Below are 26,664 nucleotides of genomic sequence, written 5' to 3'. Positions count from 1 at the left end.
ACATTGCGGGGCTGCGTCGGTGGGGAGTAGAAAGGAACGTTTGGTTTATCAACAGAGTTGCTAACTAAAGGTAAATTGGCTAACGCTCGAATCACGGTCAGCACTCGAATCTCTTTACGGTGGCTAATTTACTTTTAGTTATCAACTCTGTTGTTAAACCAAACATTCTCATTTTGTAGCCCCGAAAAACGAAATGAAATTACCCAATCAGAGTACCGGCCTTACAAAGCTTAATGCGGATTAGCCAATAGAAATGCACGACCCAAATTTTATTGTTTTAAGAAGACATCCTATCTAAGTATTTAATAACACACCCAACTTGATACCTCTAACCATTCGCCTTGGATAGAGAGGACTGTTCGAAACTCCACGGATCTTTTGACTGGAGCTCTTACCCGCAAGAATTGGCGCCAAAGAGTAAGTTATATACCTTCCAAGGTAAATTCGATATCACTGTAACTTTTTTTTTATTGTACATTAAGGACGCGTTTTGAACCTGTGGATGAATTATGTTTTAAATGAGAACCTTTCATTCTTTCGCTTTTAATTTGCCGGGAGCACTGCGCCTGTCCTTTTGCGAAGTAGGTCAAAAATTTGTCCTCCGAATGAAGTTTAAATTTCATCAACCAGTTTTTCCACAACTGTTCGATTTCATTTCAGTGGCCCGGGAACAAAACCAATTCGTTTCATAGATTCCTCTTGGTATCTAACCAGCACACATAATTTCGGGAAAACGCCTTTTCAAAATTCGTCGTATTAAGTCACCAAGAGGGTTTTTGAGAATTCACGGCTGTTATCGGTACTGGCAGTAAAATGCAGTTTATGATATATACTGAACGTAGCCTAGCTGACGTTGAAAATCCTGAAGGAGTTATGCATCCCGCCATGCAAGCGAATCAAAAAATTTGGTGGGATAAGGGATAATTCATGCTTTGTATAACACCATAATTGGTATGCTTCGCAATAAATTTCATCTCGTTCAATTTGCCTATCCAGGTGAAAAGTTATTCAATTGAAACCCCGCAGGAAAACTAGCGCTTTCACTGGAAAGCTATGGTCTGTTGCTGTTGCAATGCACTAATTTACCGCCTTGTCAAGTAGATAATTAGATAAATAATTAAGTCGCTGATGAGACCTGTGAAGTTCGTATACGCCTAATGAAGCTTTTGGTCGCGAGGAAGCATGGGAACGTAAATTATCAGGACAAAGACTTAACATTTTTTTTTCTCTTAAATACCTTGTTTCTTTTCATTTTAAGAAAGAAAGCAGTTCTTTTTCTAAATTGCGTGCTTTCAGTGTAAAGGTCGATAAAGTGAAAGGTCCCGGTATGTTTACAAAAGGTTGATATTGGATGTTTCAGTGTACAATAAATGTTAACTCAAGCCTACAATTCCAAGTGCTTTTAAACAAACATAATTTATTTTGGCGCCAAAGAATCACTAAATAAAGTGCAAGCGCAGAACGTATAGAAACCCTTTGCACGGATACGAAAACAAGTCTGTAAGGTCCGGTTCAAACGTCGCATTTCACATGTGCCGAATATAACTCCTATTTTAGTCGACTAAAATAATTAAATGCGGCATTTGATTCAGACGTCGAATTTAATGGTGCCGAATTTAACTCCGTCCGCCTTCAATGTTTTTGTTTCCGTACTACCAGTTGACGAATGCGGCTTGCTTGCAGTAATATCTTCATTGCCAACAGCGTGCTGAAAAGGCGGGGGTCGAGTTAAGCCAAGATGACTCATCTTGGCCTTCACTCGACCCGCCTCTTTTCATCGTTTCATTGAAGCATGTCTCACAATATGCCACAGCTTTTCCCTCTTTCCACCAAGGAGTGTCCTTTTCATTTTCAAACACCGAGCGCCTCATGCAATGATAATTGCTACACGTCAAACAAGTGTATTTTGTTTTTAAAAAGCACGAATTGCACATTCCTTCGCTTCCCGCCATTTTTTCAAAGTGCTGTTTATACTCTTCTGCGCATGGCATTTACGGATTGTGGTTACAAAATGAATAATAATAATTTACTGTAATTTATGTATTATATTCGGCACATGTGAAATGCGACGTCTGAATCAAATGTCGAACTTAATGTCGAATATTCGACTGTTTCAGTCGCAGATTCGACATAAGTCGAATTTAATTGATTCAAACGTCGCATTTCACATGCAGTTAATTCTCGAGTTTTATTCGACATATGTGAAATGCGACGTTTGAACCGGGCCTAAGATACGGAAATTTGTTCCGAAAGCTAAACATAACCAATCGGCAAACGCGTTTTTCTCTTCTTTTTTTTAAACTTTACCCCTTTATATCAGAATCAGTTGCGTCACACCTTATAAGTATCAGTAACGACAGTATAAACGTGCTCCTGTAAGACTTTTCTTTGGCAAAATATCGCCTCAAACATTCGTAATACTGCAAAAATAATTCCTTTTGTTTTAGGAAGGTGAAAGAGTTAACAATTGTTTTATTAGGGTGCCAAAGTGAAAACTTCTGTCGTACAGTTTTCCGGTCTTGCTTGCCCTGTGAAGGAATTTAGTCTTGCCGAGACCTCTGTGGGATTTGAACCCACGACCTCTGACTGCCAGGGATAGGACCATCTGAGCGAAATTCCGCCGAGTTCAAAGATTTTTCTGTGACCTCGGCAATCCACATTTCCTTTACAGGGCTAGCAAGCCCGGAGAACAATAGGACAGAAATCTTCACTTCGGCACTCTAACAAAATGATTTCACTCCATTTCTGTCACATGCTACAAAGCTCTTACACTTTGCAGTAATTTTAAAACAATTTTCCTGCGAAATGGGCCGTAGGTCGAGTCGACTAAAATCAAAGAATACTCCGCAGGATCGAGCAGGATAGTTGTTTTACTCTTCAACTATGATCATATTGAAAATAAGGCAAAGTTTTACTGCAGCAAAGCTCATGGAGATGGTCTTTATTTATTATATATTCTTCTCCCAGACACATAAAATTATGTAACCTGCAGAACATCTGTTGCCAGACAGACCACAAACTGCAGATTGAGCGCACCATGACCATATTAATTTTGGACAGTGTTACAATACGTTCAATAATAAGGCCATCTAGCATTTCGGAAAACGAAATTCGCGAAATAAGATTCTGTTCGTTAAAACGTTTTGCGAATTATATTTTCAACGTAAGAATACGATCAGATCGAACTGTGTTAGCTTAAGTAAACATAATTGTAATAATAATAATAATAATATAATAATAATGATGATGATGATGATGATGATGATGATGATGATAATAATAATAATAAATATAAAACTCATATTGCGCATATAAAATAGAAATATTTTCATACGCGCATAACAGTAATAACTGAGATCAAATTAATAAATCGGTTAAAAAGCTATCATAAAAATGTATAAGTAAATCAATTAAAAGCTATCTTAAAAAAGTATGTTTTGAGAGCTTGTTTAAAAGATGTGAGGATCTGAATGTTTCTGATCTCCGCCGGAAGACTGTTCCATAGTTTCGGAGAAGCCGACTGAAAGGCTCGGTCACCAAGCGTAGGTAGGCACCGCTCTTTGGCTGGTACCAACAGAGTTGCATTCCTGTAGCTAAGATTATATCTTGACAGGGGAGCGATAGCAATAAGATCGACCAGATATGCCTTTAAAAATACCATGAAACGATCCGCAGGGGATGAACACCAAAAACAATAGTTTGATTATTTTTGTTCAAATGTTTTCATTGGGTGCCCCTGAATACTTTCATTCTTTACTGCTTTCCTTTATTTTTACGGTTTACTTTTAAAAATAAAAGTGTTTTTTAAAGTTTGATTGTGGGCAAATTTGTGAACAAAACAGTTTATTAATTCTCCCAAGAGCTATACAGCGTGGGATTGCTGTATCGAGACAACAATGGTAGGACGAAAAGCTACTCAAATCGACGCCGGGTCTTCTTAAAATTACCACAGTTTACTTTCATTGTACAATTTTTCCTTTTTCTTAACTATAGGTAAGATTATGTCTGCCAGAGTAATCTTGCTGTCTGCTGCGTTCGCTGTAGCCGCGAGAGGTATGTCCTTTACATAATTAACCGTTACTGTTTACACGTAATGTACCACATATATCTTCACATATTTAAGTCCTTTATGTAGTTATTGATTCCCTGCTAGCAGAGGTCTCTAACGGCGAGGAAGAGACAGACTTCTGCCATTCTCGTCCCCAGAGCCCCAACGTTTTTTTTTTAAACTGTTGAACGAGTGCCTCTGGGTCCATCGAAAAATATCTTTTATTTCATTGGCTGTCGAAAACCTGATGCGCTATAAGGTGAAAAATGCTACGCTTCTGCGTATTTGTCTTTACTTCCTAATACTGAGGAATACTGAGCAGTACTGAGCAATAATAATACTGAGCAAGCGCAATGATAATTTATCACACTGAGTGTGCGCTACCGGATGTCGGGATATTCACGACATCCGGTAACGGCTGTTACCAGGGCCTACGATCCAACCGCTGACCAGAAGATCGTAGGCTCTGGGAACGAGGATGGACTTCGGCCGGCCCCCGACGAATCTTCTGCTAGTGTTTTCCAGCAACGCGTGACATTTTAGCCACATGTAACACGAGCTTCGCAAACCGGTTTGCGCGCAAAACAGCAGTCGCGGTAGGGTGATGTGTGAAATAACTGTTAGCTGTATGTGGAAATGCCACGAACTCCTCAACGACATCGCAGATTCAAAGAACATAATTCTCCACGGACACTAGTAAAACCAGCAGCTGTAGGCAAAGATTTAAACTGCCTTTTGTGCGGAGTAAATTTCAAGTTAAGCGGCCAGAACACCTGGCGCTCGCTAAATACAGAAGATTGGAAAGCTAAAGTTTGCGGTTTGTTGAAGAGCACTCTTGACTTTCAAAACGAATCTTCACGGCTCTGTAAGAAATGCTTTCGCAAAGTAGAATCGCGTTAATCAAGCGAAGTAAGGATTTTGAAGATGGCAAACGTGTAATTATTGAAGTCCGAAACTTGTAAACTAACGGAAGCCATAACAACTGTGGGCTCAAAAATTTCAGCGTACAATTTGTACAGAGCATGCGCATTGCACATTAAAGGAAACCGGTTTTAAAAACCGGTCAGTTTCGACCAAAATCTTGTCGCCGGCTACATGAGAGAACGCAGAGGTCTCTCTCCCTTCTCGCCGTCAGAGACCTCTGGTAGCAGGGAAAGTTATTGACTGAGAGGGCTGGACGTAAATACTTTTAGGCTCGGTGTCGTGGCGTGCGAATCTCAGGCCCTCGCCCCAGAAGACGAAAAAAAGCCCGGTCTAAATATTAATACATATTCAAGACAGGAATCCTGTCTACACCTCACTTAAGAAAATATACCTAAGAACTTTCCACTTGACTGAAGTAACGTTGTAAGGTAAAGGATCTAAATAGTGAAGGATAAGACCTAACAGCTTTCTGGAAACGTTTGACCTATGAGTTTGTCTGCAGTATTCCTGTTAGAAAATAAAAGCAGGTGCGGACTTTAAGAGCTAAAATGTGCATATTTCTCGCGGAAGAGAGAAAAACAAGAAACATGCGCATGCTAATTACATCACCCCATAATTTCGCGTGGTCGTATCGTTCACACTAATTGCACGGGCAACGTTTTTTCAATCAAGTGTATAAACCAAAACGTTAGTGCTGTTAAAGTATTTCATTTCGACTGGGCAATCGATAGAGCAAATGATTTCTATACAATGTTTTTATAACAACGTTTTCTTTTCTGATGCATTCCCAAGAAGGTCTATTTTGTTGCTACGACGTTCAGGGTAACTGATAATAGAAAGGAAAACAAAGAAACTTCCTGTGAGAAACAAACTCCAGAAATAACATCGCGTGGTAATCATTTGAAAACTTTCCACAATTCCATGAGTTTGGTGTGTAAACATGTGAAGGAATTGCGTTTGGAAAATATCTCCTTATAATTTAATTCAAGAGGAGGCTTGTGTAATTAATAAAAATGCATCGATATTTTTGTTCTTGTCAGAAACAGATAGCATTTTGTCACAAAACTATGACTGGCAAACAATTGCCTGCAAGTCGAACTGCTCAGTCGACTCAGTGTGGCTAGTTCAGAGTATGGGAATGAAACGAAACTATATCGAAATGAAATAACACATTTTGTGAAGTTAGATCATAAGTAGTGGGACGTTCATTGCTTTTGCAAGGCTTTCACAGCATAACACAAAGCAAAATACTTAACTTTGCGGCTTAAATTTATTGTGAAATATACTAGGTGGGCCTGGGGGAACTTTGAATATCCCAAAACAAACTCCAAAAATAACATCGCTGCCCCCCTTTTAAGGGGCAGTGTCACCTAATTTTAGTCACTTTGAAAAGCCAAAAAACATATTTGTATCGATGGAAACGTTAGAATAATGGTTCAGCTTTGATAACAATTTCTCTGCTAGTGCACAAAAATTAACATGAATTGCCTTTAGCCGCGGATGGGCAGGATGGAAATGGATTGGAACTCTAGGGAAACCCTACCTTGTCAAATGTTTGACTAGTTTTGATCAAAAGGCAGAGATTTTTTCGTGACACTGCACGCAGTTAATTAATGCACTTTTGACCAAAGTGCGAGTTACTTCTCACGGCCCAACCAAAGCTCGCTTCTTGAAATCGTGGCAATCTTATTATGCTTGAACGGTTACATGTATGGCTGAAATGTTCGTCTTTGAATTTTATAACAGGAAGATGTTAGCCGTTGCATTTTTGTTATTCAATAGGCGCAAACATACATATTTATAAATATAGATTTAGACAAGTAAAAAAACCTTAGGGTGATTAGAGCAAAAAATAAAATAAAATAGAATAAAATAAATTGTGATAAAGACGGTACTTGTCTAAGGTCTAAGACAGAGGCACACTTAAATCTTTTCTATTTTAGTTTTTTCGAAAAAAATATACATTTTGCATAAATTTTCCTTTGAGGGAGTGCAGTTTGCGGTGGCCAAGAGTCACTGTGATACATGTTTCTTTTGTTATTTTTTGTTTTTCGCCATGCACGGTGGAAAAAAGAGCAAAAAAACTCATTGACACCCATCGAAGTGAGAGACATTGTTGCAATTGCTAGCAGGAAGTTCTGATAAATTTTTCTCGAACTTGTGAAACAGGAATAGAATTCTCACAAACACATAGGAGTAACTAAGGAAGTTAAAGTGTTGAAGAGCTGTGGCATTTAGAATGACCCTTATCGGTTGTAGGAAGCTTTGTTCTCGGACGTTGGGGGCTGCTAGGGTGCAAATAGATTTTCAGTGAAAATAAAATAAGTTAACTTACAGTTCGCCGTCTTCTACGATTGTTTACTTGGAGGACTCCTAATAATATGGAAGTAAGTTTTTTTGAGAGCCTCAAGGTGGAATAACGAAATTATTCAGACAACAAACGTTCTTATTTTAGTATTTGTAGTTGTTCTAAATAAAGTAAAAGATGCATTTTTAATTCTCAAAATCTGCGTTTCAATTCTTGACCAAAACAACATTGCAATTCACTGTTGCTCTAAGGGAAAAACTAAAACATGTCATATGTATACTGCCGAGTTGTTACACCACCGCTCTAGGCAATCTAGTTAATTTGAATTTGTTTGATCCCTGCAGAGTTTGTCACCCTAAAAATAATCACCTATATTTATACGGCACTAGTATAAGCTACACATAGCCTCTTGCTAAATTCAAAGTGGCTCTGATATTAAAGCAATTTTGCCATCGATAGTTCCAAGGATTTTAGAATATTGTATATTACTTTCCATTGTTTTCCGCAGTTCAGTAGATAATAACAGTTTGCAATATGATGAAATATGGCACATGGTAAGGAGTTTACTTTGTGGAAAGAAAACGACTTACGAAAGAAATATCACTACAAAGTTCATATTTTCTCATCTAAAGGGATTTTTTTTCAATGGAATGTTGACAGGAAGACAAACAAATGGATAAGGGTATTTACCTCCCCTGGTGTTTTTGATAACTCGTAATTAATGGCTTGGTTAATGAATCTCCACAGAATAAACAATTTAAACTAGAAATTATCATAGGGCATAAAAAGACATCGTGTTAACGTGCTAAATCAGTTTGTTCTCGGTGTAAAGATGGGCACTTTGTTGCAAATTGTCGTCTTGATCCAACTTTCAGCATGGTTTGGTAAGTAGTTATGATTGAATTAGAAGAAAAGTAAAGTTTCCACGATTGTCAATCAGAAAAACAAGAAAAATTGAGATGCTATTTTTTTTTTCATTTTTTACATTTCTTTATTGTCGAACGTGATGGAGTTTTTAACGGTTAAATTTTGGCGATTCACCTGTAAACATTTTTGGCTCTTAATCTAACAGTTTACATGTTGCGATGATGAACGGACATTATTTGTACAATTAGACTTATAAAGATTAGAGAAACAGCACCGTCAACTCGAAGGGTTCTCAGTTAAAGTGTATTTGACGGAAATTTTTCATTTGCTTGATATAATCTTTATGTAGTTATTGCACGAAAATCGAAAAAAAAAAAAAAACTTTTGCCATTCATTGTTCCTTTCTCGGGTTTGAGACGTATAAAAACATGAAATTTCGCTTCCGGTTGGGATACAGTACCGCGCAAGACGCCGGGGATAGACTAAAGGAAGTCAATACAGGGTCACTAGTTTCGCGGTCTCTCTCTTCCTCGATTGTTTTACGTGCGCGAAGGGAGAAAACTGCGTGGACGAAATTATGACTGGGAATGTTTATTTCTCACGGCGAGACAACTTGATTTAATGTTAATAGCGTATCTTTTCGACCCCAGCAACACACAGCCTAGAGAAGGCTGATGTTTAAATCAGAGGGAAAAAAAGAATGTCCATTTCTTTCTTTTGACTGAATATTTGTAGCTGTTTCCTCAGTGGGCTTTTGTAAAGACAAACTTCCAACGAAATATACGACGATATCGCACCGATAAACTATGAATTTAACCTACTGAACGGATATTAGCTGTGAATCATCAGGATTAGGCGAATTGTTTAATTTTTTTTCCAAGAACATCCGAATCAACATTTTAAAGTAGAGTGATTGGTTAGGACAAGAACACAACTAGTCATTCAACTTGCAGTGCTTCGTCATTTCATCTAACCTAGTTTTAAAACAGCGTTAAATTAAAACAAACGCAAGGGTACCTAGTGTCAAGGGTTGTATCCCAGCAAGATCAATTTCGATTGCGAAGTCATTTACCATTTTTTAAACGAGAATCACCAGTTCTGATCGCCTGATTCAGTTTGTCGTCATTTCATCTAATGTATTTTTTAGAATTGTTCAGAACTTCTGGTTTAGATCTATACAGTTACCTTTTTTAATGAAATGTGCGATGTTCAGGAAAATTTTAACGATAAATTTCACTTTGCTGACGTTCTCGTCATGCTAATAACAATGGTTTGATAAATGAGTTTTTGTAGCGTTTTTAATCAACGAAGAAGCGTATCAAGGTATATTTTTCATGCATGCAAAATAAAACATTACTCGAATCAAGAGAAAACATCTAGCTGTACCGTTCTTCAAGGAAAGTTATAGAAGCATCCAAATCCGGTGTTTTTTTTTTACTCATGAGGAGCCAATTTGAGGTTCTGAGAGCTTCCAATCAATTTTACGCCTTTAAGAGCCTTTAAATGTTTGTTTTCTTTCCTTTTCTTCATAAATGAACTCTCCTGGTTGGCTTTGCATATAAACAGAAATGAAAACCAATAACAAAGAGAACCATGAACGTTCCTTTCGTGATATTTCTGATCATGTTAATTTTCATGGCTTAATAAATTAGCTCTGACACCATAACCTATCTTAGGCGAAGCATCCGAAAGACACTTTTTTAAATTAAGAAAAATAGCTAGAAGCGCGCTACCCAGTTTGGTTGCGTATTACTGAGGTGTTTTAATACAAATTATTTTTTCTGTTGTAATTTAGCTTCAGAAAAATGACTTTTGTGCATATTTTTTTTGGTCTAATTTTAATTCCATTTCGTTGAAATGTAAATTCCTTTAAGTTAAAACTGGATAGAAATAAATTAAAATACAGGTTTACGAAAATGAACCATGATCTTTTCAAAGCTCACTGATGTTAAGAGTTATACAGGTAGAGATTATGAACGTTAAACGCAATGATCGCGAAACAACAAATTGTTTGAAAGCGCGCTCAGATTAACATTAAGGTGAAATGTTCATTTTGAATTGATGTAAATTTTAAAATTTGATTGAAGCTTTGACAGCTGCTTGTGCATAACACTGGAAAACTAATTGCTTTCGTTTTAGAAAGGGCAGATGTGCCGTTAAACATGCGTAAAACGGTCAGCTACCATTTTGGTACGTTAAGCCAACCCATCTGGTAAATTCGGGGAATAAAATTATATTCCCCAAAACTTTCTGCATCTTGAATGTTCAAGTTAAGCATCCAAACAGATCAAGCTGTATTAGATCTGATCTTGGAACAAAGAAGGTAACATTTGCGGTGGTGTCGAATGTAACTCAAGGCACCGAAACTGACTGAGTCGATTAATCTCACAAGCAACAAGTGATACACATTATTTACGGTGAGAGGCCAGTGAATGGAACCAAAAGTCGAATCTTGAATTCCTCTCGACTGAAACTGGCTCGAATAAATTTATAGGCCTAAATTAAGCATAGGAACATTTCTCTTGGAAAGAGAACATTACGATCGCAATTTTGTTTAAAATGAGATATTTGAATAAGGGGTGGAAGTCTTTGTTTCTAACGGGAAGTTGTTAACCAGGGGCCAGATGCACGAAGAATGTATCTTAATTATTGTTTGACTTTCTAAACAGTAGACTATTGTTAGGAAACAATACTTGTGATACGCCTTAACTAAAGAGGGCTTCGTCAATCTAGTCCCTGTACAACCCAAACGCTTGTGTCAAGCAAATTTAAAATTCTGTGGCATTAGTAACTTGTATTGTTGTTAAATTATCCTTTTTTTTCACCGAAGTAGAGGCAACCACAGAACAGAACTATTATCGGTGTCCTGAAAGACCTGAAAGACACACAATTGTTATTTTCACACATTTGTTAGAGTAATCGCTCTCTTTTCGTGAGCTGAGAGTCAGCCAAATTAATCTGAAATTCGAGCTTGGTAAGGGTACTGAAGGTCACCAAAAATCATTGAAGGCCGCCTCGGAAGTCTTTCGACAAATTACAAAGATCGGTCAATGATTTTTTGAACGAACTCGTCCCGAAGATTTTTCAAGTTGTTTCAAAAGGTCTTAAAGAGTATTTTCGATGCAGTTGGAAGGCTGTAAAGAAAACATTGAATATTTTTAACGTGGTTTATTTGTAACATTTTACGGAATTTTTCTGAAGATCTGAAGATTCTTTCAAGATTTCTACTTTCCGTTTTTATCTTTCAGTGAAAATGCAATAAATTTATGTTCGTATAAGTGCGAGTTCAATTGTAGCACAGTTTTTTTAGTAAAAATATGGAAAATGAACAATCCTTTACATGGAAGTGAGCGTAAAAATTAATAACGATCTACTGTTGATATATCTGAAGATTCATTTAAAGTTTCCCTCAGCCAATGGCTTTTGCAAATTTTACTTCCTGTGTGAATGCTTGATTACACTTGTACTCCTATTATTAACAGCATGTATATATTTTTTTCTCTCTATTAAAATATGACTACTTCTTTATTTGTTGGCAAAGCTAGATGTGTACATGGTTGGATCCAGTTTTAAGAACTGACATGGTTTTATTATATTGCTTTCGTTCTAGGATATGTTGCAGAAGGTATGTACCCATTTACAATTTATTCTCTCAATTACGTATGCCTCGATTCTAGCTTGAAAGTACGACTTTTGGAATAAGCTCGAACAACAAACAGCAAACAACAACAACAACAACAACAACAACAACAACAAACAAGCAAGTTTAATTTTCTACACACTCATTTTTAAAAGTAACCGTGTACTACATTTTCCATCGTTAATAAGGTGCATTACAACCACTATATAAAATTTTGTATTGTTATACGTTAGTAGATCAGGGTTTCTTTTACCATGATACAGGCAAAACATTTTTCACTTTCTCATATTTCTAGCAGTTTACGAAATAAATGAATTAAATGGAGTTACAAATATACGAAATGGAAATGGTATGATGTCCTTTTCAGGTTGTGACTCTCCCTTGGGAATGGAAAATGGCGATATCCCAAACTCTCACATAAGTGCTACCTCCCAGGTAAATCATATTTAACTGGATTTTACTCGAACACGGTAACAAAAATCAAAGTCTCCTTTGAATTCCATCCATCCATCCATCCATCCATCCATCCATCCATCCATCCGTCCGTCCGTCCGTCCGTCCGTCCGTCCGTCCGTCCGTCCGTCCGTCCGTCCGTCCATCCATCCATCCATCCATCTCTTCGTTTCTCCTTTTCGCTTGTTCGTTCGTTCGTTCCTTTTTTTCCTCCCTCCCTCCTTCGTTTTTTGCCGTATATGATCAATCATCATTATTATCATTGTCGGTGTTGTTTTTGTTTTACTATTATGATAAAATCATTATTATTTGTACACCCATCCATACAAAATTCTCCTGTTGACTTATTGATGTGTCTATAGTACAATGACGCACACGGAGTTACCAACGCCAGGCTCAATCATAGAGCTGGAGGCGGCAAAACAGGAGCGTGGTCTTCTCTGTACTTGGACGTAGGGCAGTTTATTCAGATAGATCTGGCGGAAATTTCAAAGGTGACAAGGGTTGGAACTCAGGGTCGAAATCTGGCAGCTCAGTGGGTGACTGAGTACAAGATCTCTTACAGCTTAGATGGTGGCCGCTATCACTATTTTATGCAATCAGGTTATAATACTGCAAGGGTGAGTTTGGAGGACAAATAATTATTTGGTTCGTAAAAAATGTTGAATTTTTGCTTTTATTTGCTAACCTTTGATTGAACGAGGTAATTTTTTAAGTATGACTTGTTAACGATAACGTACGTATTTACCTTTTACATACGAAGATACTGAACAAAAGCTCTTCAAAAAAGTGTCAGAGGAATCTTCCTCGTGTGCAAAATAGTGTGTTTCGGACAACTTGCCCAGGAAGATGACAAGTGCTTTATTCTAGCAAATGTAGCTTTTTAAAGGTGACGGATCTTGAAACACCTGCTCACCCCATACACGAACAAGGTTGGCTGTGTGTAAGCAGCCAAAAAAACATTAAATATAACTGGTAAAGGTTCACAATGGTTCCTCACGAAAAAGATTTTCTTGATAAGTTTTAAATTTTCACGTGTACGAAAAAAAGTTTCCTTTTCCAAAAATTCAAAACAATCACCCAGGAGCAAAAAACTATCAACGAAGACTTGTCGAGTAGCGACACTTGCTCGCGTGAACGTATAGCAAGTTTTCCTGACGAGGTTTATATGACATTAGTTTTTAAGTGTCAAGGAGGCTTTTCAGTTGTTCACTCGAACAAATTCAACTTGCCAAGGATAACACAATGAAATTCGCTCACTCAAAAGATTTCGTTGTGGTTACCACGGAAAACTTGTCAAGAAACTTATCAATCGCTTACACGGGCAAATGTAGCTTAGGAAGGATAGATTGTCCAGTAAGCTTGATTACTCGTGCGAGAGCAGCCTTGATTATCCTGGAAAACTCTCACCAAGAAGGAGTGAAAATTGTCGAAAAAAAATTCTCGCGTGCAACCAGGCGCTCTAACTTCTGGGTCCATGGAGACAAAATTCCTAAAGTGTGGGATTGAAATAAAAGCCATTGATTAATTATTTCTTCTGATACAGTTTGTTATTTTGGGCTATTGGTAACACTAGATTGTGTTGTTTGATAATTATAGGTGTTTAACGGCAATAGTAACATGGATGCTATTGTCACCAACACATTTTATCCGCCAATCATGGCCCGCTTCATCCGCCTTCACCCCGTGAAGTGGTATGGGTGGATTTCACTTAGAATGGAATTGTATGGCTGCCATTCAGGTAAGACAAGGAATAAATCAATCCCTTTGTAAACTCGCTGCAACGGGGAAAGGGGTTAACACAATCAGCGATAAGGGCGTGATTGCGGTTATACCGGCATAAAGGCAACCGAGGTGGCTGCTTCGGTAAAAGTCTTATTGCCATAGCTTTAATCATAGCTTTAATATTCACGGGGCTAAGGATGGACGGGAAGGGAGGGCACAGTAGACCAGAAAAGACACTGTCTATATAAGTCAAATACACTGAACACATTTGGAATTTAGCTAATTTAAAACTTTTCTATGGAATAAGAAAATCGGAACAGATTTCAAACACGTGCAGAGAGGATTTGGCGATCGTCAGCTTTGATGGTTGCTTGTGCCAGTTAGCGTCAGTGGAAGACATTTCCTCTAAGTACCTAAATTACTTGTTAATATTGTTCCAGATGCATTATAGCGCGTTTGTGCCTCATTTAAGGTTCTTAATATGGAAAAACTGTACTTGGTAAGGCAATTAAAAATGAATTAGATAAAAAACGCCCATTGACTTGCTTTGGTTTTGGGTTTTCTTTTCTTGTCCACACTTGAGCGTCTTAATTTTTTGGATAGTACTTTTGTCATTGCCTGAAAAAGTTTGGTCTGACTACGGGACTGAACGAAGCCATAAGCTTCTTTGGCGATAAGCTAACTCGTGTGCGGCTCGGTTTCGTCCCCTCATCTTCATTCCTCTTGCCCGCTACTTTTGCGTCTCCCTACATACCGAGATCCTGGAAAAGGCTATTTCGTGGAATGATTGTTAATTATTGCATACACGTGTATTAAGGTTCCTTAAATCATTGTGATAAATAGGCAAATTAAATGGATACCTGTGAAACACCATGATATTACTCCACAGGATACGATCTTGATCAGGGACCTTCCGAGCTTCGCCGAAGGCCTTCCAAAGGCTTCCAATGATGACCCGAAGCCTTCTGAAGATTTCGGAACATGACTCGAAGTTTTCCAGAGTGCCCAACGGGGAAGATTTTGTTTATAATACAACATCGTTTACTAGTTCGAAGACCAACCCGTTCTTTTTTGAAATGATATTAAGGAATTGGAAGCTGTGAAAGTGAAGTACAGAATTCAGTACAGAATCCAGATCAACCTTTATTAATGCTAATGCTACGTAAACATTTTTTCAGGCTTTACTACCCCACAACCCCCAGTTTGCGAGACGGGATTAGGACTAGAGAGCTATGCAGTTCCTGACTCAGCAGTGACAGCCTCAAGTATGGTGGACATTTACCACAAACCCGGAAATGGAAGACTTCACTTTCAGAAAGTGCCTAGTCCGTTGCGCTACGGCGCCTGGGCAACTTTAGGTGGTCATTACCTGCAGGGAAGTTGGTGGCAAGTGGACTTTGGAAGTTGGACTAAAGTGACGATAATCGCGACTCAAGGAAGGCAGGACGCCCTACAGTGGGTGACAAAATACCGCGTGTCGTATTCGTACGATGGACTGTTTTTCAGATACTACAAAGAAGGGGATTATACTAAGGTATTTTCTTCCCGTTTACGAATATATTTTGCCTACCTCTCGTACGACTTTACCTTAGACCTTCACGGTCAATTCGTTTCGGTGACGTATCCGAGGCGTACGCTTTTTCAATTGGACCACGTGACTCAAAACTTGCAGAGTAAAGACAGAGAGAGGCCTAGGAACTAATATTGCCTAGGCAGCTGAGAATGGACAAAAAGTGAGATTTTTCCAGCACGATAAGGTAGAGAGATGATTAGATAGAATATGCTCTTCCATCGAGCCGTGCGTCTACAGACAAGTAATTAGCACTTTAATTATCGCTTACAGTAATTTTTAAAATACTAAAAATGATTTCAACAAGAACAAAGAGGACAAGAAAGCTATGCCAGCAAGGAAACTTTGAAGGAATTCCAAGTTTGATTTCATAACCATTGCCTTTTACTAACTATGATGATGTCCAGAAATGGCTTAGCAAGGATATGTATATCGACATTTTGCATAAGAAGAAGCCAGGCCATAAACTTTGCATTTACAGTACAAGCTAGACTTACTAAGAATTGGATGACCTAAGAGCAAATGGATCACTCGCCTGTATAGCTGAGAAAATCCACTGTGCTATTTTTACTATTTATTAGACAATTGTATGAAAAATCATCATGCTAAAAATATGTTAACTTTTTGCTTATTTCCAAGATTTTTAATGGCAACAGTGACCGGTTCACCGTTGTGAGTCACAAGCTACAGAACCCCATTATTTGCCGCCAGATTCGAATCCACCCAATGGAGTACTATGGTTGGGTGTCTTTGAGAGCCGATTTCTATGGTTGCAAGTCAGGTGAGAAAATTGTCATTTTATTTGTTGGCGATGATTCAGTTCCTTTTTTGCAATGGCCGAATTACTCCCATTATCATGACTTTTTCAAACAAAGGAGAACGCCCTTTAAGACAACCTCCACTCTTTCAACAAAATCTCGGTAAATTGTGAAAATAGTGTCTAATTGTTTAAGAAAAGTCTAGTTATATGACTGAAAATAGCATTGTAGTGTTCTAAAGAGTAGATTTTATTATCGCCTATCTTCGCTTTAAATTTTCTGCCCGCCGGCATTTTGAATTTCATGACATCTCACGATTGCCCACAATGTAAATAGCCAACAAGGGTCCCGACTATACACGTTTTTTGTCATTGTGCTTTGCTTCAGGTTTTCCCATTCCTGAGGTTTCAACTTGTAGGAAGCCACTAGGAATGGAAAGTGGCTCCATACCAAATTCCGCGCTAACGGCTTCATCCAAGCTGAGTGCAGCCTACGGACCTGAGAATGCCAGGCTTCATTATAAGGGTGGGCCCGGTCGTGTTGGAGCTTGGATTCCTTTACACCAAAACAACGATCAGTGGCTACAGGTCGACCTTGGGACTGAGAAGCAAGTTACTGGGATTTCAATACAGGGTTACTATAATGCAGACCACTGGGTCAAGAGCTTCTCGCTGAGATACAGTACCGATGGATCGTACTTTCACCACTATCAGCCGGAATCACATACACAGGTAGAGTTGTTACCTCTCAAGGAATTGTAGTTATAAACGGGATATTGTCATGGCTAGCATGTCGCTATTCCAGCGGATTAACTAACTGCAAAACGGTGGGAGGCAAGAAACAAGGGAGGCAATCTTTTCTTAGAGGCAGCAAGATAAGAGATTAATCAATTTCAAATGACGTGTTATTTGTCACTCAGACCGTGAGCTTTGAAAAAACCTTACAAAAGAGGCTAAGGTCCATAAATTTCGCAGTGAATCAGCAAGGAGATCTGACCATGCAGGGCTGCTGACTATTTCGTTAATGAAAAATGTTAAAATGTAACTTAATTTATTGTATTGTATTGTAGTTGCAAACTATCCATTTGCACTACATGCCGTAAAATCAATTTTCACTTTTTGACAAAGTCCTCCATAGGAACCAAACATTAGCTTTTCTTAGCCGCTGTTTCTAAATAAAGCTGCATGCTAAGTAGTATTTAGATCGTACAAGTGGTATACCGCTTTCATAATTTATGCGTCAACATAATGTATTATTTTATTTTTCAAAGACGTTTGAGGCAAACTGGGATAGAATGAACGTTGTCAGTCACGAGCTTGTTCCACCAATCAGTGCGCGATACATAAGGGTCCATCCTGAGTCCTGGTTCGCTTACGAAGCTATGCGGCTGGAGTTTTACGGATGTGAAACATGTAAGAAAATTTAAGATGTTGTTCAGTTTGGCTGTTCTTAGGCGATATTCTGAAAGTCCGAAAGTCAAGCGCTCTGTAACAATGTGTAGTACCTCGTAACTTAAAAAACACTGTTAAACTGGCTCACATTTCAGAGCGCCCACGAGATTAAAAAGGAGAAATGCCCTAAAATCCATCATTCAGTAGCTTTTTTCACATACCAATTTACCATATTGTCAAGTTGTTAGTCTATTAACCAGTCAAACAACTGAACGAACTTGTAAACAAACTAACCGACTAACCAGCCATGGAAAACGACCAAGCGACATTACTCAACTGGCAAATCAAACAACCATTCAAGCAAGCAAGTCAACCAGATAACAAGCTACTCAAGCTACTAATCAACCAACAACCAACCAACTAACAAACTAACCAACAACCCACCAACTAACCCAACAAATTTCGAAAGAGAAAGCAATTCATATTTTAATACTTATTCAGTAAACGGCGGATACTCTGAGTGGAGTGCTTGGTCCCAGTGTTCCTCAAGTTGTGGATCTGGACAACGCTCACACAGTCGCACCTGCACCAACCCTCCCCCTGGCCCTGGAGGCGCGGACTGCTCAGGGCTAGGTCCTGATACAGAGACGCAGCAATGTAATAGCGCCAACTGCCCAGGTAAACAAGCGGAAAGATAAAAGTTAATGTATAAGTCATTTAAAACTCTGCAGTGTATGTAGTAGTGTTAAGTGAACTTGTGAAGTTCCCACCGAATGTTAGTTCTAGTAAGGAAATGGAGTACACGAGGTGTCTCTAAAAGTCTTTCATCAAAGCTGAAACCAAACCCATTCTCTCGAGGTCAGATGGGAGCCAGTCGTGTGTGAGTATAGTGATACTATTGCAGAATGAATGTTAATGGTACAATGAATTTAGTGGCTCTAGCACTAATGGCACGAGCTTTCTCATTACTTAATCAACCCTTACCTTTGTTTTGAAGTAAACGGTGGTTATTCAGCGTGGGGACCTTACAGCGCCTGTTCGAAGACTTGTGGAGGTGGAATGCAAACAAAAACCAGAACTTGTACCAATCCTCCGCCCTCAAATGGAGGAAACGACTGCAGCGGACTGGGACCCTCTTCGTCAACCAAAGAATGCAACATTGACGCATGCCCAAGTGAGTTGAAATGCTGGCTCAAATATACATCTATTCAATGGTTAGCGTCTCGCTTACGTCATGTTTTCATTTTCCCGTTGACTCTTCACTAAATTTATGCCATTGGACTATTCAAAAATTGTCAGTAGTGACAAGGAAAAAAATCTTGACAGAAAGTCTTTCCTAAGAAGAAAATCAGTGTTGGACTTGCTGTCAAAGCGTAAGCCTTTCTGTTGTTTATTTTAATTTATTTTCCAAAGCTTAAATAACGATAAAGTGAAGAAATTGAAATCGTAAAAAAACATTATCAGCCATGATTGGGTATCCCGGAAACCTAATTACTCATATGCACGAGACTCGGTTTTTGAGACACCACAAAGGAAATGGGTTCAGACATGCAAACAGTTATAGGTCCATACTTTGTAATGTTTTGCTTTGCTCCACTCAACATGGGCAAATGTTGTCGTTCCAAGTCCACTTGATCACTTTGTAATATGAGGCAAGATTGACCAGAAATTCACCTGTGGCTAAAGTTTAGTTTGTCGTAACTTTGCCAAATGAAATTGGTCCTTTACTTGTCTGACGTCACGCATGAGAACCCCACGTTGATGAAACTAGGATACTCTCAGCATTTTTACATGGTAGTCTATTTAGTGGGTCTGCATTGGATGATGGATTCTCAGCTATCAGTTAAAAGTTAAGCCATATCTCAGTAATCAGCTAAAATTGCGGTTAGTTTTTTACCCCTCACGTGGTTTTTGCGCTTTTTTATCTTGTCAACGGTGTCCTTCTCATTAGCCGAATAGTGGCGAGTACGATACGAAGATTTCAAAGAACTTTAGAGTGTTTCCAATCTCTTTCGAGACTTAACGAACATTGCGTCTTAACTTCTGACAACTTCACATCGTTTAGAAACAGCTTATGAGAAGCTCCGAACAATCTTTGTAAGCAACTTATTCTCCGCACAGTTACTGGCAAATTGTTGACAAGTAAAATTCTCACTATACTCGGGCAAAGTTTGAATTTTTTTCCTTAACGTTTGTCGGCTATCAGTTAAAAGAAACCCTGCCATTTATTAGCTGGTAGTAAAAATTTAGGCCAGTTCTCGGGTATCAGTTTGCCCCATGGCACTTCCTCTCTTAAGTTAATGAGCGAGTTTAAGTTGATTCTGTAAAATATTACGAAGAAATTGGTAAATAAAAGCTACAATAATATATAATAATAGGATACATTAATACAAAACGTTGTAATCGTTTCAACAACCCTTACCTTTATTTTGCAGTTAACGGTGGTTATTCAGCATGGGGACCTTACAGCGACTGTTCAAAGACTTGTGGAGGCGGAGTACAAACCAGAACCAGAACATGTACCAATCCCCCACCCTCTAATGGAGGAGAAGACTGCAGTAGCCTGGGAGCTGATTCTTCATCCAAAGAATGCAACAATGTCGAGTGCCCAAGTGAGTAGAGCCCTACTCGGTTGAGATTTTTAGAATATATATTTTTAAAATTCAATGTCAAGCCTTCATTCTTTGACAAGGTCATATGCTCATTAATGGTAATGTTGTGCCTGAATAAAAATTTTGAATGAAATTAACAATGGCTTTCAAAAGCATACACTGAAGAATACCCAACCGAAAATTTATGGAAAACACGACAAACAAACGAACAGACAACAACAACAACAAAACAGAAGAACAATTTATTTTTTTGCATACCTTGAAAACAATTTAACAAAGTAAGAAAAAAATAATGAAACAAAAAGGACTTTTTTAATGCATTTTTTATCGATTGCTGAGAGATAAAAAAAAAACCAAATACTTTTTTTACAATTCTTAACAACACTTCAAACTTAAAAAAAAAGAAAAAAGCTTTCAATTCTATGATAATCAAGGCAAAAAAAACACTATGCCAAAAAAGATTATCATACAAAAAACAGTAAAGTACATTACATTGGAGTATAACCACGAAACTGAAGTTACAAGAATTATTTACATAAACATAATTTTAATGCTATTATATTAAAGGTGCGGGTAATCCATTTCTTTTTAAAATTTTCTTTCTAAAATTGCTTAAGCTGTTGATATTAAACTTCATATTTGTTTCTCAGTTTCAACTGAAAACCTCTTATATTGGGCAGAATGTAAGTTTTTCTCCAGTCCCATGGGTAAATTTTAGCATTTAACTGAACAAATAATTGAGCAAGGGGCGAGTGATACCTATAATACCTATCAACACTTCTTTCAAACAAAAAAGACTGCATGCTTACACTCCACCCTATAAAGGCAAAGGAAACCTGTTGTAAAACTGAAAAAATCAAAATACCTTTTACCCGCTCACTTGAAATTCCTATTTACAACAAAACAATTTATTTCGCACAATGTTTTGAATGAAATGGGAAATAGTTGGTTTGGAGTCTACAATAACGGCCGGTACTGACGTATTAAGGATCATATTTTTTTATCGTAGATCAATTTAACCATATTTTTGTTTTCAACAACAGAGGCTTGGAAGGCCGTCGGATGCTATCAGAACAGAGGAAGAGCCTTGGGTGATATTTTAAGGGGTGTTGCAGGCAAGAAAAAAGTGAGTGCTAAATTGAGTGCCTGCCAGGACGAAGCCAAACAACAAGGAGTCTCCGTAATAGGTCTGGATGATAGAAAATGCTGGAGTGGACCAGACGCCGAAAATACGTATGACGTGTACGGAAATTCGGGGCAGTGCAAGACCAGCAAATCTGGGGATTCTATGGGCTACTATGGGTCAGAATCAATCTTCGTCTATAAGAAAAACAACAACGGTAATTTTCTTTAGTGAAAATCAGTAATAATTCATCATGTTAAAATAAAGAGACAATGAAAATGCTACTAATTTCTTTGAGGTTTCTTTCATTATTTTTGGATTTTTTTGAGGAGGGAGGGGGAGGGGGTGGGCCTAATCCCAAAAGTCTTTCATCCGTTTAAGAGGGAAAACAATATGTATCCTACTTCGCTCCAGATCATAAACCCTCATACGGTATTGGTTGCTCTCCTTGGCTTATGTAAAGCCCCGTCTACACGAGCAATTTTTATGTGGCAACTGTATGTGGCAATTTTTATTTTCCCGTGTAGATGGCTCGACAAATATTTGTTGTTAACTTGCGTCAGTAATAATTTCGCACAGCGGAGATGTCCATGGAAAGGCAAAAAGCAAGATGGCGCCATGCTGGATGCGCAAATGTTAGGGACTGTAGGGACTGGGTTCTATAGATGAGGTTGAAAACTTGTCACATTTTATGTGGCATCTCCTCTACACGGACAATTTTTTTATGTGGCAATTTTTATTTGCCACATAAAAACTAACACGCCAGCTTTTCAGCAAATGCAGTTGTCACATAAAAATTGGTCATTTCTCATCATCTACTCGGGCAAATAAAAATTGCCACATAAAAACTGCCATATAAAAATTGCTCCTGTAGACGGGGCTTAAGGGATAACAGTTTTATTATAGATGTTCATGGAACAAAATGATGAGCAATGACCTTGCCAAGTGATAGTAATAAAATCCCTTTATGGGAATCTTGCTATTCATGTAATCTTTACTAAGTTCCAACTTAGTCCCAAGTGAGCAAAATTTCAACATGTAAACCGTATCTTATCGAACACGTGGTCTTGGTTGCGATTAACTCGCAAACAATCGTAAGGGAATAAATAGGAATTAGTGACCCTTCGCCTCCAAGTTCTCGCCTTCCTATCCAAGTTGGGGTTGTTTGCCGTGAAAACGTATAAACTTCAGAAACCGATGGTCACCGGCGGCTCTACGTTGAGTCGAGTCGTAAAATCTAAAACAAATCAACTGTTTTGGACAATCAAAGTTTAAATTAGTTCGTCCATAACCACTGGACCTTGGCTTGTGTGATTGGCTTTGAGCTTTATGTTCCAACGCACTGATCTTCTCATACGACGTATGTAAAAGGCTGTAACAACTTTTATCGAAAATGCAGTGTATTTATCAATATGTGGACGAGACCAAGCTTATTTTAATTATTCTGTGTTACTTTCAGGGGCTTGGGAAAAGATGGGTTGCTATAGCAACAAATCTCCCACCAACGCCTTGCCGGATTCATTTGACAGCAATGTGGGCAGTGTGTCTGGCCCTGATGCTATTTATGACTACTGCAAAGCGAAGGCCAAACAGCTTGGCTACAACTTGTTTGGAGCAGACGACAAGAATTGCTGGTCTAGCGATGACGCCGAGAATAATTACAACAAGTATGGTGTGTCAACGCAATGTGTTTTTAGTAACAAGGGCACAGGCCATGCTAACGGCCAAGACGTGAACGGAGACGTGTTCGTTTACCGTTTCGAGTGAGGTGAGTTCTTATAGCCCCCCTACACTCCTATACCTTCAATGGTGTGGTGAGGCTTGGTCAGCCTTTGCGCGATATATACAGGCAATCGCTCCGGCCCTACTGCACAATTCGTGATTGTAATGATTGGTACGTGTGATGCTTTGAACATTCGAGTGGCTATTGATCACGCATTGTACGAGAAGATAGTGAGTTTTTTTTATTTATAGTGCCCTCAACTGATATAACCGGCCCAGCTTTCAAGGACGTTAATATCGATATTGAGCTCTATGTAACATGTCATCCCAAACATTGATCCATTTCTGCGTGCTTGTGTCATTGTTGCTTGTTTTTTCTTTAACTTCTAAGGCACATCTTTAACGGAAACTGAAAATGACTGTCGGCAATTTTTTTGTTGACGTTCAAATTTGCCGAGTTTGGTTATGCTCAGCCGCCGTTGCCATGGAAACATAAGGAACGACAGCATCGTCAACAAAAACGTCGCTTAAAAATATAAGATGCCCTTTCTTGTTCTACTGAAGGTCGTAAAAAGATGGGACAGTTTAAGGGGCATTTTGGAGCAACTTGAAGTTCTTCGATATGACGCTTTTCACTACATGTGGATGAAACGTAATAGTAAATGGAATTCTCTCAATCTCTTTTTTGAAAATACGGATCGACACTGAGTCAGCACTGAAAACTTCACAGACGTAAGAGAAATAGACTTGAGAATTCCATTCACAATTACTTTTCATCCACATATTATAAATTCAGTCAAAATTATGACTAAAGACCGACTTCATCGCACTAAAATGACCCTGAAACTGGCCCAATCTTTCACTGAACGACCTCCACTAGAACAAGTAAGCCAACTCATATCTTTTCACAATCTCTGCTCATTTCATTCAAACGCGATTATAAAACAACAACAACAACAACAACAAAAAAATTGGAAACTTTCTAGTTAGAAGCGTACTGATATCCGACAATTAACCTGGTAGTTTGTTTTAAATGAATGTAAACACGATGCGAAGCCTGCGCTTTCATTAACAAGGTCGACAAAATCTCGAGACCAAGCGATCTAAACCACTGATCGTCCTCACTACATGCACCTCCGCTAATGCTGTCTATTGTATAAAATATACTATATGCAAAAAGTTATACATTGAAGAGACAAGAAGGAGATTAGCGAGCGATTTTGCAAGCATCTTCGAGACGTTCAAAGAGATGACAAAGATGCATCTTGACCAGTCGCTCGACACTTTAACCTGCCTAACAACTCTTACAAACACATGGCACTCGTGGTGGTTCTCTACATCATGGTAACACAGAAAGCAGGAAAAGGTTAATTTACTGCCAGTTTGCTCAGTCGAGGTGCAATTAACACTTTTTGTTGAGAATTTAAGCCAGTTTATTTTTGTTGTAATGGCGAAATTGGGGAAATTAGACTCTGAAAGCACCCCGAACGCTTCTTTTGAGGAAGTGCACTGGATGTGATAATAAAGCAGGTTTTTTTTCCCATTTTGCAGGAACAGATTGCATGACCACCGACGAAACAGATACAAGGCATCATGATGGGATAACCGTAGCGTAAAACAGGTCTTAAGATACACGGGGAAAATTAAAATGAAAGAAAAGAAAACAAAAAAGGTACATCAAAACACAAGCAAGGAACACGACAGAGCGAACACTTCGGATAACTATGTATGCTGACTTAAGGGTTTAAGGAATGATTAGTTTCAATAACATTTGTGCACTAGGGGTAATCTGCAATAAAAGAGCATTAAAAAGTTGGTATTACTGTTGTCATCTCTTTCAGTCTTGAACTTCTATCCGTTTAGACGTATTAAGTTTATTAATCCTATCTAGACCGGGCTGTGACCAGGTGGCGGGGTGAATCACCCTGAAGCAAGTTTGCATGCATCTGAAACAGTTGTGACACTGTGCCCGTGACAGAACACCCGTCGGCCATAAGCGTCAAGCAAATGCACTCAGATGTGCTCCTTTTGATTGATTGATTGATTTTTCCTTGGTCACTTGTTTGGCAAAGTAAAAGACCTAAAAAAAAAAAACGCAAAAAACTAAAAGACTACAGTCATAGCTGGAATACAAGGAAAAAGAGAAAAAGAAAATTAAATTGGAACAGACTTCACAGTCTTTCATGTATCAAACTTTGCGTTGACTTTTTGGCTTGACAATAGGACACATTTTCGCTCCTTTTATGGCCTCGCTTTGGCTCGACTCATACCTATCAGTCCTATCAAAGACCTTTGTGGATCTTTTCTGTTCTGTGATTAACTACTGAAGTGCATAAGCAAGAGAATCAAGTCAAAATATTATTGCTCACCCTGCACAGTTTGCCATCGGCCCATGTAAAAACGCCTCTCTCTTCCAATATTCGACTGGACGATCGTAACGTGACTGGAGTTTGCCCGCGCAATTTGCCTCATATTCTCAAGGTTCATTTTCAAATTCCCCATTTTCGTTGAATCTTCTGTGAGGATACTGTAATATTCACTACTATTTCTTTGAGAACTGAGTGCCGACTTAAATCTTCTATTTCCATCAAAGAATCAATTTGATACCCTTTCTCCTTTGCAACTAAACTTAGCCGGTGATTTTAATGTGTCAAGCCAATCTTGGTGACCGAGCTGAACTATATTCTGATATTTGAAAGTCGGATTGTTGCAAGGAAAGGAAGCGCTTTATTTCAAGGTATGAGTAATAACTGATGGGGATCATGTGTTGGTTATTGCTTCCACAAATTTGGTGGCTCCTAAAAGAGTCGTTGTGTTGAAAAAAGAATCACCTCTATGGGAGGTAATACATCTCCCGGAACTCAAATCTGACGCGTTCTACACACCAGAAACTCTCAAACATAAGCGAGAGAGCGCGCTGAGAGTTCAGTTCGCGAGCGTATCGAACTGTTTAAGTTATGAAAACTAGATGACACGAGTTCGATGACACAATGGACGCGTAAAAAAAGTGACGCGGTATAAAAGCCTGAAAAACTGTCGCTGAGAACATACACGTTGATTCGTGCATTGATGGACGAGCTATTAAGTATTTACGACTTTCAGTAACTTTCAAACATGGGCGGGAGAGCGCGCTAAGAATTCGGTTTGTAAGCGTCTTGTCCGCATTTAAAGCAAGTATCGCTCGAATGATTGATCAGCTCTGGATAAGACAGAATGGAATATGGCAGTAGCGAAGACAGAAATTGTGTGTGACCTTCGAGGAGAAAGCTAGCCGCTTCTGTTCATAAAAGTCTGGAAAGAGGACAACAGGCATAAACTGTGTTGAAAACGCTAATTAATTTTGAAGACCCCAAAGGCGTTCCGGGGAAAGACTGCTGGCATTTAATCGAAATTCAGCGCAACTGTTCGGCGCAGTGAGATACATGGTTGACTACCTTATGATCATATGATCGTACAAGCGATCGGGATTGCTCAGAACTCTATTGTTTGTTGTCTGCTTGTACATTTGATGGACAAATCAGTT

General features: G+C 38.6%; 1 protein-coding gene across 2 annotated transcripts; it reads left to right on the top strand.

Moving 5' to 3' along the window:
- Positions 1-367: 367 nt before the first annotated feature.
- LOC146479804 (uncharacterized) lies at positions 368-24,958 on the top strand. Of its 2 annotated transcripts, XM_085110653.1 has the most exons (16): positions 368-417; positions 3,994-4,053; positions 11,758-11,772; positions 12,155-12,222; positions 12,603-12,860; positions 13,840-13,981; positions 15,144-15,499; positions 16,175-16,316; positions 16,681-17,024; positions 17,564-17,705; positions 18,186-18,362; positions 18,682-18,858; positions 20,120-20,296; positions 21,340-21,636; positions 22,879-23,187; positions 24,693-24,958. In XM_085110653.1, the coding sequence occupies exons 2-15, from the start codon at positions 4,002-4,004 to the stop codon at positions 23,184-23,186; spliced, it is 2,655 nt and encodes an 884-aa protein (XP_084966779.1). In that variant the 5' UTR covers positions 368-417; positions 3,994-4,001; the 3' UTR covers position 23,187; positions 24,693-24,958. The 2 variants fall into 2 exon arrangements, with proteins under 2 accessions (XP_084966779.1, XP_084966778.1); XM_085110652.1 differs by lacking the exons at positions 368-417; positions 3,994-4,053 and adding an exon at positions 8,051-8,164.
- Positions 24,959-26,664: the final 1,706 nt, after the last annotated feature.

This window comes from Pavona decussata, unplaced genomic scaffold, assembly GCF_977016875.1.
Source record: "Pavona decussata unplaced genomic scaffold, jaPavDecu1.1 SCAFFOLD_58, whole genome shotgun sequence".
NCBI lineage: Eukaryota > Metazoa > Cnidaria > Anthozoa > Scleractinia > Agariciidae > Pavona > Pavona decussata.
This window is presented reverse-complemented; position numbering and strand designations above follow the sequence as displayed.